Below are 15,469 nucleotides of genomic sequence, written 5' to 3'. Positions count from 1 at the left end.
GGGACTGTTGTGGAGGGTCAAACCAATAGGGCTGTAAAGGTGCATGGACATGCACACACAGACACAATTGGGGGAAAAAATAGCAGTTGCCTTCAAAATAAAAGCAATCCACAAAGGCCAGAGACGGAAGCTAAAGGGCTAGATGTCACCTGGGGGCCATAAAATGCCCAGGTCTGGAATAAACTCAGCAATCATTTTAATTTTCTATGGATGCTTAAAAGTCTAAATAAAAGTTTGAAATCTAAAGATCTGGATAATTTTTGTAGTTTACATAACATGCAATTTATGTGTTACCTGTTTCAGTAGCTGCCTTTCTTTGGAGGATTGGGATCTTTATGAGATAATATGGGATGCCTATGATAGTTTCTATATAGGCATGTTTCTAAGTAAGTCTCCAAGGAAAGTCTTTACAAAAGAACTTTGGCCATTTTCTTAAATTTGAATCTGTGTTGGATCTCTTCATGACCTCTTCCACAGATCTTTTAGAATCATGCATTGATCATTATCAGTCAGTCAGTGTAACAACTTGAAAGTTAAATCTCCATCTTTCGGTAAGGGAAAAATTATTCTAATACTAGGATACTAAATTATTCTAATACTAGCTAAAATGTGCCATATAAATTAGAAAATTGTACTCTTGTGAGAATTTTATCTTTATTCCAAACATGTAACCTTTTTTGGGGGGAGTGTTAAGTAGTCATTTTTATAGAAATAATGATGTGAGCTTTCTCCATTCCTAATCAGCTCATGCTTTGATAAGCATAATAATTACTTTTCTGGAGGTTGCCTTCTAACAAAAATACAAAGCATGAACTTCGATATATTACTAGATTTTATACTATTACTTCAGTTCTGGGTGTATTAACTAAAATATAAAGTATATATGGGCCAGGATAAATTACTTTATTTATCAAAACATGCACGATGATATTAAGACAGCTTTTAATTAGACATTTTCTTTTTTTAGGCTTCTCCCACGGAACGTCGGATTACTTTATGTTGGAAGTTTAGATAGACCTTTTGCAGAAATTAAGGTAATAACAATTAACTTTATAAGTTTTTGCCTCGGTAAAATTATGCTGCTGTCTGTATGTGTGTGTGTGTGTGTGTGTGTGTGTGTGTGTGTGTTTTGTATCATTCATATGCTCAGCATCTGCAACTTTGTAAGAAATAATCAACTTATTTTAAAACCTTTTGATAACGTATTTATACTTTATGTTCTTTACTTTCTTAAATCCATTCTTTTTCAGACATTTGGTAGAATTAGTGTATTCGAATCTGAGATACTGATCTTTTTCATGAGGATTAAATAATTCCAGATTAATCTCTATATTAGGAGCCCTGGTGGTACAGTGATGAGAATGCAATATTGCAGGCTAACTCTGCCAACAGTCTGGAGTTTGATCCTGACAGGGTTCAAGGTTGATTCAGCCTTCCATCCTTCTGAGGTTGGTAAAATAGGACCCAGATTGTTGGGAGCAATATGCAAATAATGCTTTAACATTGTAAGCTGCTCAGAGAGTGCTGTAAAACACCATGGGGTGGTATATAAGCCTAAACGGTATTACTATTGCTGTAATTATTGTAGAGAGAATAATAATTCTGTCACAAAGAGGAAGACAATAGCTGTTTTCACTGTTGCTTCCTAGCATCTTATATTTAAGACATGCTGCCTCAGTTCTAGGTGTACTAAAGAGTTATCAAGGTTGGTACCATTAATAGCCTAGTACTCTTATTTATTTATCCAATCCTCTTTCAAAACTGACTAAATTTCTGGTTATCCGTTGGTCTGATGTCAGTGAATCCCATAGTTTAGCTATGCATTGTATAAGCAATGTTTAACTTCTGGATGTCAATACATTTTATTTTAAGAAATGATCCTAAATTTTGAGAGGGAGAAAAACGACTCTAAATTTACAGATAGTGTGTTTTCCTCTGAGAAAGATTGAAATAGTATCATCCCCTATTATTATTAGCTGTTTTGTTATGTACATATTCCATTTTAAGCGATCAAATCTTTATACACATGCTCCAGGGATATGAGCATAATTAATCAGGTGGTTTTTGATACTCTTTTTCTCTCTCTTCATCATTCAGATTCTTTTAACAATGTTATGAAAATATTTAATTTTTCTGTAACAGTTTCCAAATCTTTATCATTTACTTCTTTAATAAAGCAATTAGAAGAGTATCTTTTAAGGGAAACTTTATCTGGAGTGCCAAATCTTATAAGATAAAATTTCCACACCAAACGAGAATCCTGTTGAAATGATACCAAGATCACCTGGCTATGATTAACTCAAAGACAAAGTTAATACAACATTTTAAAAATATAACACTAGCATGATCATTTAATTTATAGGAAAGTGACTGGAATCTTGTCCGAATGAAATTGCTTTCAGATCATTTCATGTTGAAATAACAGATCTGCAGGATTTAACTGTTGATTTCCATAATAACGTTTGAATGTGAGATAGTTAATAGAAGACATATTTCATAGTTGCCAACCTTGGCTACTGAAAACATGTCATAATTAGTCTTTGGAGATTATGTTTATTCTTTTGGTATACTGCAGCCAGATGAAAAGATATAAAACTGAGAGCATGTGATTAAATCTATCTCTTCTTATTGTAGAATGTTCCTATGCAGGCAAGTATTATACCATAGGGAAAGGAGAACTGTTATCGTGCCAATCTGGGTCTTTGTTAGGACCAGAAACCAGCTTATGCATACTATTACATATAATTATCATAAAATTATGGGCTAGAAATGGAAGAGTCATGCTGTTGCATTTTAGACAGCATATTCGTAATAAGCTGTAATAAAATAAGCGTTTTGAATTGGATATAAGAATAGGCCTTACTTGCAATTACAAATGTGTGTTCAATTGAAATATTTTTGAAGCTCAATTTAACAAAGCAAACACATTTTCTGGCAGTTTAGCATAATTGTTCCCAGGGTTGAAATCTCGTTTGATTTTTAAAAAAACAACACTTGAATAACTGCTGGGAAGCAAAGCACAGTTGAGAAAAACTATTTCAATTACCTGGTTTTTCAGTTTTATGTGAAACAGTAAATAACTAAGTTTCAAAGGATTCCTGTTTATTTTTTCCATACTTTAGATGTGATTTAAATGATTCGTTCATATGTAGAAATTGTCATTTTAATGAGACATTTTAATTCTATATGCTATATATAGGACATTTCACTTAATATACAGGGCAGACCGCCGTTAACATCAAGCGAATATACAGTGAGAGAATTGAAATCTATATTTGCTCCTTGATAAGCACACCAATTTTATATCTATGGATTTATAAGTCACTTTCATTGATTTTTAAGTATATATTTAAAATGACAAGCAATGCCTTGTCATTCTTTTTCAGGAACATTACAAATGGTAGACTCTAACATTGTGTTAGCAAGAGTTCTACTTTCTGTGGCCCTGCAAATTATTTATAATATATTTGGCAGGGGAGTGCAGGAAACAGGAGCATTTTCCCTTCCAGTTCTTTAGAAGAAAATGCTTCTGTTAGCACATACATAATCAATTCACCTCCCCATCAGCAGCAAACCACCAACATTCAGTGGAATGATGCACTACTGATTTTAGCATACAGTTAAGGAGAAGGAGTTGAAAGAAGCCTCCTATACTGTTAAAACATCTTTAAAAGCGTAATTACATTTCAGATATTTGGTCCCTGCCTTTCTAGTAGCATCATCACATTGCCCTTCTTCCCTGCAGCCATCAGCCAAGAAGTAAACAGAGTCCCAGGCACCAAAAGAAATGGATTCCCTGCTGTTTTAACAGAAACATGTATTGGATTTCCTCCATGCTATGCCAACTGAGAGGCTGTGTTTGACGAAGAGGGCCTACATTGTTTTATTATCTAAAAGGATTTAAAATGATGAAGGACAGCATCTTTTAAATTAAAGAATAGAATGAAAGAATGTATTATCTTATATCTCTGAATTGCTCAATTACTGCGGTAGTTCAGCTGTGCTTACATCGTGATTTGGGGGCAGTTTTGCAAAATATATCTGACAGTTATTTTTAAAATATATTTGGGCTATATTATTATGTAAACATTTACAGATAAAGAGTCCTTTTTTCTTTTTGGGGATTTTTTTATATATGATTATATAAAGAGAAAATAGAGTTGAGTAGTGTAGAATAGAACAGAATAGAATAGAATAGAATTCTTTATTGGCGAAATGTGAGTAGGCACACAAATAATTTGTCTCTGGTGCATAAGTTCTCTCTGTACATACAAGCAACAAGTGATAAATCATAATCATAAAATACAATCATCATAAATCATAGGATACAAACTCAATGATAGTCATAGGATACTAACTAAGCAAACAGCATAAATCATAATATGATACTAAATAAAGGCAATCAACATAAATCATGAGATACAAGCAACAAAGTTATAAGATGCTAAGGAAATAGGTAATAGGAAAGATGAGAAGGATAATAGATAATACAGTCCTACTATGTGGTTTGATATCCTAGGTAATAGACAGTGTTGTGGGAATCAGTTGTTTAGCATAGTGATGACATGAGGGGAAAACCGGTCCTTGTGTCTAGTTTTTACATGCAATTCCCTATAGCGTGATCTTGAGGGGAGGAGTTGAAACAGGATTTGAGGGATCTATAGATATTTTCACAGTCCTCTTTCTGGCTCGTACAGAATACAGGTCCTCAATGGAAAGCAAAGGCCCTGGAAAAAGTGACTTATGACTTTTTCCAGAGGAAAAAGGAGAAAAAGGTGATGGCCTTGTCTAGTAATGTAACAAGTGGCCCTTGAAGATTAATTTTTTTAAAAAAACAACCCACACAATGTAGTCTATTTCCAAAGATTGCTTGTTCCTGTTTTAATGGATAAAACAAGCAGAGAATTCTGGAGGATCTGCTTTACAAAACAAGAACAATTTTTTTACTGATGAATCTAAGCCATCCTAATTTTTACAACAATGTTACTTTCTGATATTACTCAGTTGTGATTTGTAGGTTGGACCAGTAATTATAGTAGATAGCGATCACATAAATTACATGGGGGGGGGGGGGAAGGAATGTTTTCTCTCCCTCCCCTCTTTCCAAGCATATTCAGGATAATTATAGTAACATGTCATTGTTTAAACTGATCAGCACTTTCTGTTAGGAAAATGCATTTAGGTCGTTGTTCTGGCAGATGTTATCATTTTCTGGAAAGAACTTCCAGATTGTTAATGAATGGCCAAGCAAGTACATAGATAGTTAGTTAATCCCACTTAATTGTCACAGTGAAATAGAGCAAGCACATAATTTTCTGCTATTTTAATTCTGTGAACACCATAAGAATGATAAATTGTGACACAGCCTTATAGAAATGCTGATTTGTGAAAGTCATTGACTACAATAAACTTTCTTCCCTTTCCTTTTCCTTCTCAAACAGGTGGTTCACTAACATCTTTTCCTCCTTCAATAAGGAAATGGATGGATGGGCTTAGCTAGCTAGAGATAAATTTTACCTGGCAGTTATTACCAGTTAATATGCATTTTCAAGTCATTACATAGCCTAACATTTTTTCTGTTGGCAATCATATTCCCACCCCACTCCAGGGGAAGGATATTGTAAAATCTCCATTCCCTCCCCACTTCAGGGGAAGGTTACTGCAAAATCCCCATTTCCTCCCGATCAGCTGGGACTCAGGAGGCAGAGAATTGATGGGGGCAGTGCCAGTCAGAGGTGGTATTTACTGGTTCTCCGAACCACTGAAAATTTCTGCTACCGGTTCTCCAGAACTGGTAAGAATCTGCTGAATACCACCTCTGGCTACGGTGGTGGTGATATGAATTACTGGTGCATGTACAGATAGCTGGGGTGGGTGGGGCGATAGGGTTAGAAGGAAGCACTTGTGATGATTAAATTGAAATAAATTTAAATTACTACAGAAATGATAATTTAAAATTAAAGAGGATGGGAACAAATTTGGAAGTTCATTTGAGAATTCGTAAAATTTCTTTAGAACAAAATAATACCTTGCTGCTTCAACACTAGTGTTACTAGTTACTAGAGATACTAGTTAAGCTGAAATACTTCTATAGGCATGAAGCAGGCATTGGAAACCCTGGCAATCTACTATACTGAGAAACAATTTATAATCAATTATGATAAATCCAAAGTTCTAGTTTTTTTCTAACAAAAGACAAACACACGTGAACAATTGGTTCCCATGAATTAGAGCAGGTCAGATGTTTTAGTATTTGGACATAGTATTTCAGGCCTCCAGGAAATTAACAACCCAGTTAAATTATGCCACTTCTACTGCTCAAAAGAGCACACAAACAATAATCAAATTTTATAGGCAACAGGGCATATTACATTCCAGGAGCAGTTAAATTGTTTACAGCTAAAACAGTTGCCCAACTATTCTATGGGATACAACTTGACCACACACAAAACCGAGCGTTTATGAAGCCATTGAAATTTCCTTAGTATTTCGTTCAGTAAACCTAGTGCAGTATTGAGGCTTGAAGCTACTGTACTAAGTATTAAGACAGGCCTAGGATTCTAATCTTAGTATTTAGAATCAAGTTTGATCTTACAAGGGACACGGTGGCTCAGTGGCTAAGACACTGAGCTTGTTGATCAGAAGGTTGGCAGTTCAGCAGTTCAAATCCCTAGCACTACATAACGGAGTGAGCTCACATTACTTGTCCCAGCATCTGCCAACCTAGCAGTTCGAAAGCACATAAACAAATAGAAAAATAGGGACCACTTTGGTGGGAAGGTAACAATGCTCCATGCGCCTTCGGCGTTTAGTCATGCCGGCCACCTGACCACAGAGACATCTTCGGACAGTGCTGGCTCTGTAGCTTAGAAATGGAGATGAGCACCATCCCTAGAGCCAGAAATGACTAGCATGCATGTGCGGGGGAACCTTTGCCTTTACCTTGATATCTCTGCTCTTGACAGACAGCTACCAATCTCATTGGCCCTGTATCTGTATAGCAGAACTTTGCAGTTGTGCTTATCCTGAATCTTTAGGCCAATTAACCCGGGAGAAGGCTGAGTTAATAGTGGAAGAGAGAATCAGGGACATTGGTCATCAAAATGATGTCACCAGTGAATGCCTTTGGAAGTCTATCACTGATTAGAAAGACCCAAGTCCTTTGCTGCAGGGTATCTATACAATCAGAAGCTACTTCCTTCTGTGTTGTTTTTTTTTTTCCATTTTGTAAATTTGGCTTTGTCTTTCTCTTTTTTCCTTTCTTTTCTTTACATTAATTCTTGTTAGGTTTTATCTGCTGTTTAGAATTCATAATAAAATATATATGAAAAAACAAAGAAATATTATAAAATATTGCCTTGGGACAAGATTAGACATTTTCACTCTAGTATAGAAACCATTTCTCATATCATGAAAATAAGAATAGCATGGGTTTTGTTTAGAAAAAATAAAACATGTTCAACAACAGAGGTTACCATAGCTACTCCAAAATTGTGCATGGCTAATAAGGTGCACAAGATAAAGTATTCAAAACAAATAAAATGTTTAATGGATGCAAGTAATTCTATGATTTAGTGTGAATCTAATGGTAAAATACAGCTAGAAAAATATCTTCTTATGGTTTAACTTTTTTTTTTTAATAAAACCAACCCTGGAAGCATTCAGATTATTTTATTATAAAGGCACTAGGACAAGTTTATGGCCTTTCTGATTCACAAATGTGTTAAATTATAATTCCCTGCAGCCCCAGTCAGGATATTAATGGAAATGAATATTGGAAGCTACAGTTATCAACATCTGGAGGCCATAGATTTCCCATTGGTTACTTAGTTTCACACAGATGGAAAGCGGTTTTGTAACTTACACCAGTGGGGAATTTTATCATTGTAAATGTGTACAAACTCATACTTTTTTCGTGATCATAATTATTGTTAGTTTGAGAAGAAATAGGATTACAGAAATGCTGGACAATTTTAAAAGTTGATTTTAGTGTAAGCTTACTGATTCAAATGACAAGTATAATTTATTTAAACATCTAAGTGGTTAGTTTTAGGAGCCTGTGTTCTATTTGATATTCTATTTCTGTAGATGTACTGTAATTACATCAAGAATAAAACATCTTGCGATTTCAACAGAAATCCTTTGCATTTCTGCATTCTAGGTTTTTCTCACTTAAAATAAAGTATATGCCCCATAGGGATTTTATGTATTCAAATTATATATATATATATATATATGCCTAATATGTAATACAGCCCAGGTTCGATTCCCAGTAAGGGTATGGCTAGCTGATGAGAGCTAAATAGCTTGAAATAGATCTATACTAGTCTCCCTTTATTTATTTATCAGCACAATTGCAACACGTATGTATGTATGTATGTATGCGTGTATGTATGTATGATGTGTGTGTGTATACTTATATACATACATACACACAAACTCATAAATTGAAATTTAACTTGACTGCTTTCTGCTTTTATCATGTCTCTTGTATCTTTGAAGTACATAACATTATGTTTGTAGCAAGTAATTTGGTACTGAATGATCCGAATGTAAGAAAAAAAATGACTTTCTCTTTTCATTTGCAACCCAAAAATCTTTAAAACAGGTAACAAAAGACTTGAAGCAATATGATAATAAAATAATAGAATGCAAGTTTGAAAACAACAGCTGGGTCTTTATGAGACAAAGGATAGACAAAAGTTTTCCCAATGCTTACAGTACAGCGATGGGTAAGTGCAACAAATTGGTTCTGTATCTGCATTTTTTTAATTAAACTTTAACCAGTAAAAATAACCTCTTTTTTTTTTTTGCAAAGACTCTTAAGATTCATAATTTGGTTCTCTTGGCTTCAATAAAAATTGGAGTTTTCAGAATCGCAGTTTGATTCATGCATATTTAAAAATGAAACGTGGACTGGCATGGAACATTCATATCGGTCTTCTCTTGTCTGGCACTTTCAATTGTATTCAAATTAAGACAGCCATTACTCAGTGAAAATTTCTACATCCTAAAGTAATGTGCAAAGCATGGGAAATAAAAAAGATAAACATTACAAAAAATGGTTGTTTATGTAGTACGTTCCAATTTCCTTACTACTATTAAAAATAATCTAATAAACAAAATAAGACAATAAGATTCTTCCCAAGGCTTAAAAATCATTACAAATTATTATTGTCGGTGTTGAAGAGATCGAGCCAAAACTTAACAAAAGTTACAACAAATATTTAAGTACCAAAAAATATTTAAGTACCATGTGATGCTACCTTTTATTAACAACTCACTGATATTTATGTATACAACCATAGTTACATGCCTTTCATGATTCAATATTTGTATAATTTAGGTGTCAATACTTTCCACAAAAACATGAAATTGCTTACAAATATGTACTTTTCTCCAAATGTTGCTTGTACATGCCTAAACAAAATGCAATCATTATAATTAATAGAAAATATTTAAATTTGTTTAAAAGGTTTTAATTGCTTCTTAACAGTAATGAGTTAACCTTTTTTTAACATTTAAAGTTTTTTATTTTTTCATTTTCATAACATATAATCACATGTATACTATTACATAGCCAACCTCGTATTGTATTATTAAATATTTACATCAATTTATCTTACCATCAACTCCCAAAAACTATTATTGGCTCTTCTGCTCTCCATACACCATACTTGTATCGTATCCATCATTTTCTTCTCCCTCTCTCTTCCCCCTTCCCTACCTCCTTTCTTCCCTTGGTCATCCTTCTCTACTTCCCCTTCCTCTTTCCTTCTCCTCTCTCCCCTTTCCACTCCTCCTTTCTCTCCTCCCCTCCCCTCCACCCTCTCTCCTATCCCTCTCTTCTTCCCTTACCTCTTTCCTCTGCTTCACACTCTCCATCTCATTTGCTTGGTGTATTTCAGCTTCTAAGCGAGCTCCATTTTATATTAATGGTATTTATAATTCCTTTTCAATATACATATTTAATTTTAACACATATCTTCCTCCTTTTTTTAAAGAAATAGGACAAAAAAAGTATACATATATAGTCATTGTGCCTTTAACCCCCCTTTCCCCCAGCCTATTTTTGGCCGAGATGTAGACCTGGTTACAATTCCCAGCAATTCTTATCATTATATTTATATAATTATACATCCTTATGCACCCCCAATTTGTGCTTCTGTTAACCTTTAGACCAATGTTTCCAAAAACACTATATCAAAATTTATTACATAGTTACAAGGCACACTCCAGGCTGTTCATTACAGGATTCAGTACAATATAGTGCAGATGATGCCAAGATGACAGGAATAGCCAATACCCCAGAAGACAAGCTCAAGATCTGAAAAGATTTGACAGACTTGAACAATGGGCTCTATCAAGGTTTCATATTTAGGCAGTTAAAACCAAAGGTACAAGTACAGATTAGGCAAAACCTACTCAAAAATAGTAACATTGAGAGGGATCTTGGAGTTCTAGTGGACAATCACTTAAACATGAGCTAGCAATGTTTGGGAACAGCCAAAAAATCTAATACAATCCTTGATTGTATAAACAGAGGCATAGAATCAAAATCACATGAAACATTAATACTGCTTTATAAAGCCTTAGTAAGGCCATACCTGGAATACTGCATCAGGTTTTGATCACCACATTACAAAAAAGATGTTGAGACTTTGGAAAAAGTTCAAACAGCAACTAATATGATTAAAGGCCTGGAGACAAAAACATGTGAAGAATAGTTGCAGGAATTGCGTATGGGCAGTTTAGAGAAAAGAAGGTCTAGGGGTGACATGATAGCAGTATTCCACTATTTGAGGGGCTGCCACAAAGAAGAGCGGGTTAACTTATTTCCCAAAGCACCAGCAGGACAGGCAAGAAACAATGGATGGAAACTAATCAAGAAGAGAAGCAACCTGGAATTAAGGAGAAACTTCTGCATAGACAATAAATGACTACGTAGAACAACTTGCCTTCAGAAGTTGTAGGTGCTTCATCACTGCAGGTTTTTAAGAAAAGACTGGGCAACCACCTGAAATAGTATCGGGTCTCCTGCTTGAGCAGGAGATTGGACTAGAAGACCTCCAAGGTTCCTTCCAGCTCTATTCTGCTTGCTTGTTTGATCTTAGTAGTAGAGCTCTCAGAGGCTGGAGAAAACACATCAAAATTTCTGTTTTTGAGGGTATGAGGAGCTTTCAGTGTAGAAATTGACCTTGACAGGAACATTGTGATGGGAAGCTTCTTCTTTTGAACTAGTTGAAAATGGCTGCATATGAATAAGACCTTCTTTGAGTTACATTGCATGGATTATGTTGTCATGATACTCATAACAGTTTTCAAGACAATTGGTTTGGATCCATTGGATTTTGAGTATATCCATTCTCTGTTAAGCGCAACTGTGAATAAATGTATTTTCTTGCTCTTCTCCATCTCACAATGTGTTGTTGCCTTCCAGCTGTATGCAACAGTATACAACATCCAGTGACAAAGGAATTCCTTTTTGAATTCATTGAAAAATGTATGACGGCAACTCCAGGACAGCCACGTAAACATCACCTAGATCCTGACACTGAACTCATGCCACCACCACCACCTAAAAGGCCTCGGCTGTCATTATAACGAATCTCTTCTAACCAAGAAAATAGTAGAATTGTTTAGAATTCTACAATATAATATGTTTGGTGTAAATATCCTGTAAATATTTAAGTGCATTTTTTTTGGAATGCCGCATTAGGAACTAAGATTTTGTTTTTTACTTGACAAGTTGAACATTGTTTCTAAGTTTGAAAAATGTTAAATCTAAAGAGTTAGATTAAAAAGATGTGGAATCAGTGGAAAGCTATTGATTGGTAGATAACTTTCAAATTTGATATTTTATACCAGCAATCTGGAACTGTGAAGCCATGATAAAAATGCCCCCCCCTTTTAAAAACAACAACAACAACAACAACAGTATTTCAGTGAGTGTGTGAAACTTATTGCCTTGTTTCATTTAGTTTAGTTCTTAGGGTCTTGTTTTAAGAATAACTGCAAATGGTATTGTAATGTTCTTCTTAAATAAAAGTTTACCAGGTTTCACTATTTTTTTAAATACAGCCTTTTATATTAAAGATATTACAAGGTCTTATATAAAAATGTATTGGATGTGCACTGGTTTTTTTTCCATCTTGAACTAAATATTTGCTGAATCTATTTTAAAACTGGATTCTGCATTAGTACCAACCATAAACAGTCCTTGATATAAAAAAACTATTTCCCATTTCTGTACAAATAAATACAAGTTATACCAAAAAAGTATATCAATTGAGTTTCATGAAGATAAGCAATTTTAACAATATAATGTTAGTTTCTAGATAGAGATGATAGAAGAAAAAAACAGAAAATATGTTGGTATATAAAAGTGGCATTTAGTCTCAATTTAAGGAAGAATTGCTAATATAAAAGGAAACATTTTCATGGAGGAAGTTAGAATGATAACATCAGTTCAGTTTTAGTTCAGATGTTCAGTTTTCAAAGCAAGAATCGGTTTAGCTGATTGCCAACATCTTTCACAATTTGATATTTTAATATTCTAGTTTAAAATAAATCATGATTAGTTGCAGGACAACTATGTTTTATTCTGCCCCTAAAGCATTTCATTGATATAGAGAACAAAGATGTGTTTAAAATAGAGAAATATTTGTAAGGGTAAACATTTTCACAAATTGACTGTAAAAGAAACCAGCTGGTATTTTAACAGTATTTATGTGTAGATCACAAATACTTAATCAACTTCTGATTTGAGTAAATTTGTCAGTAATATAGTGGTAGCCAAACAGAATATATTAGAAAGAGTGTTCATATTTTTAAAGTTCAATCATTTTCTTGAGTCTAGTACATGGAGATCGGTTTGTGCTTTGTTCAGTGCCCATTTTGGAGTCTACAAAAATATCTTTCAGGCACTGAAGGAAAATGTGGTTAATTATTTTATGCAATTAAAATGCTGAATGCATTGTTTTGGTGTGCATAATGAGCTGAGATTGGTGGAGGATACAAAAAAAAATCCCATCTGGCTTTATTCCAAATAAAAGGAAGAGAAAAGTTTCAGTATACTAAATGCTGAACGAAAACAACAGAATGCTAATATGTAGGAAAAACTGGAATTGCACAACTGCTATTTGGAACAATCTGTTTTGAGAAAATGAAATACGTTCCATCAGGCAATTTGAGCAAGAAGATGAAAGTTCCTAAAATTGCTTATTTAGTTTGAATTAGATTCAATGTCCAGATGACATAAATCCTAGTCCCCTTCCTGTTGTAAGGTACTAAAGGATGAGTTGATCAAACCTGCATGCTATCATCTGAAAAATCTTGGCCAAGTCTTTAAAATGTTGTGTACAGGGAAGTGCAGGCAAGCCAGTCTACCATCAATACCTGCATAAGCTCCAGGGCAGACCACAACTCTAAACACATTGAAAACCCTGCAGTGATTTTCAGTAGTCAGCCAGATATGGGAAAAGCAAAACTTAAGCGGTCAAATTTTACTTCATTTTTTGGATGGGGAAATGGATTTGAGGGCCCCTATAATTGACAATGAGCAAAATCGAGCAAAATCTGCAGGGACTCTCTTGGATGGGGTAACTTCATTAACAAGTCATAGCAGTGCTGCAGACAAACTGAAATGAGCTATCAGTTAAGTCCCTTGAGGCCTGTTCTGTCCCACTTTTTTGTATTAAATACTTAAATGAAGAAGTGGAAAGAATGCTTATCATTTTTATAAAAGACACAAAATTGGATAGGATGCCTAATACCTGAGAAGGCAAAAATTCAAAATGCTATTGATATGTTAGGAAAAAAATGGGCTGAAAGTAATAGAATGAATTATAACAGAAATAGCACTAGCAATAGCAGTTAGACTTATATACCGCTTTATAGGGCTTTCAGCCCTCTCTAAGCGGTTTACAGAGTCAGCATATTGCCCCCAACAACAATCCGGGTCCTCATTTTACCCACCTCGGAAGGATGGAAGGCTGAGTCAACCCTGAGCCGGTGAGATTTGAACAGCCGAACTGCAGTCAGCTGAAGTAGCCTGCAGTGCTGCATTTAACCGCTGCGCCACCTCGGCTCAATATATACATTTAGGAAACAACGGTCAAATTCATAGGTATAAAACAGGAAATAATAGTCTTGGCAATAGTATTTGGGAAGATCTTGGAATTGTAGTTGATTATGGTCCAAATCTGTGCAGTGGCTGCAGAAAAGGCAAAAGTAATCTTAAGACTGCTCAAATCATTGGAAATAATATTTTTACTTATCTTTGCAATGGTCAGATCCCGCCTTGTATATTTCATCTCCTCTTGTGCATATACAGGTAGTCCTTAACTTGCAACCACAATTGAGCCCAGAATTTATATTGTTAAGTGAAAAATTTGTTAAGTGACTTTGCTCCATTTTACAACTTTTCTCACCACATTTGTTAAGTAAATCAATGCAGTTCTTAAATTAGTAAAACAGTTGTTAAGTTTCCCCATTGACTTCGCTTGTCAGACGGATGGAAAAGGGACCACATGAGTCTGGGACACTGCAACCGTCATAAATGTGGGTGAGTTGTCAAGCAGCCGAATGTAAATCACGTGACCATGAGGATTCTGCAACGGTCGTAAGTGTGAAAAATGATCATAAGTCACTTTATTCAGTGCCATGGTAACTTTGAGCGGTCACTAAATGAACTGTTGTATGTTGAGGGCTACTTGTGCTTTCACAAAGATTCTGACAGGTTGGAACAGACTGAGAGAAGAGCCAGCAGGATGAACAAAAGAAGAGCCATCAGAGAACAAAAAACTAGAAGAGAGCTTGAAGAAATTGGGAATATTTTACTTCAAGAAGAAAAAACAGAGTGGAAATGTAATAACATTTTTCAAATACCTGAAAAATGTTACATGGGAAAAGATAAAAATCTGTCTTCTACTACCTCAGAATGCAGAATAGAAGGTAGTGGTTTTAAGTTACAAGAAAGTAAATTCCAGTGGAACCTAACAATAAAAAATGTTTGACAATAGAACTATAGGCCCCTCTTTCATAGGCAAAATCTAGAGAGCCAGCAGACTTTTTAGAATGGATTCTTTTAGTGAGCAAGGGATTGAATTTAGTGGCCAAATTGGCTGCTTTCAACTCTATTATTCAAACTCTCTAGAATAGAAGATCAAGGCCAAATTGCATGGCTTTTCTTCAGTGATCATTTAGTAGACATGAAAAGCTGACCATATACACTTAATATAAAGAAAGTATATCTTTGAGCTCCTGTCTTGTCAAGTCTATGGATATATCCAGGCAGTTCTCTTAGCAGCAGTACAGAATTAGTTGGATTCCCTAAAAGTCAAAGCTCTGGTGATTACAAAATTGGCTGTGCCTCCTCTCCTCCAGACAGAACTCTATCAAGTTCTTTCAGAACTATGTTCTAATGGGCAGAAATCCTCAAATTTAATACAAGTCGGAACTTCTCAAA

The 15,469-nt window shown here is 34.8% G+C and overlaps 1 protein-coding gene across 2 annotated transcripts in view; it reads left to right on the top strand.

Annotated features, from left to right (window-relative positions):
• RNGTT (RNA guanylyltransferase and 5'-phosphatase) overlaps positions 1–12,112 on the top strand; it is a 117,042-nt gene extending 104,930 nt beyond the window's left edge. For both annotated transcript variants that reach the window (XM_032216708.1, XM_032216709.1), the window contains 3 exons: positions 968–1,034; positions 8,609–8,732; positions 11,441–12,112. In XM_032216708.1, coding sequence (XP_032072599.1) covers positions 968–1,034; positions 8,609–8,732; positions 11,441–11,604 — 355 coding nt within the window. In that variant the 3' untranslated portion in view covers positions 11,605–12,112. The remainder of the gene's footprint in view (positions 1–967; positions 1,035–8,608; positions 8,733–11,440) is intronic.
• Positions 12,113–15,469: the final 3,357 nt, after the last annotated feature.

This window comes from Thamnophis elegans, chromosome 4, assembly GCF_009769535.1.
Source record: "Thamnophis elegans isolate rThaEle1 chromosome 4, rThaEle1.pri, whole genome shotgun sequence".
Taxonomy (NCBI): domain Eukaryota; kingdom Metazoa; phylum Chordata; class Lepidosauria; order Squamata; family Colubridae; genus Thamnophis; species Thamnophis elegans.
Note: the sequence above shows the minus strand (reverse complement) of the source record. Positions and strands in the feature narration are given on the sequence as shown.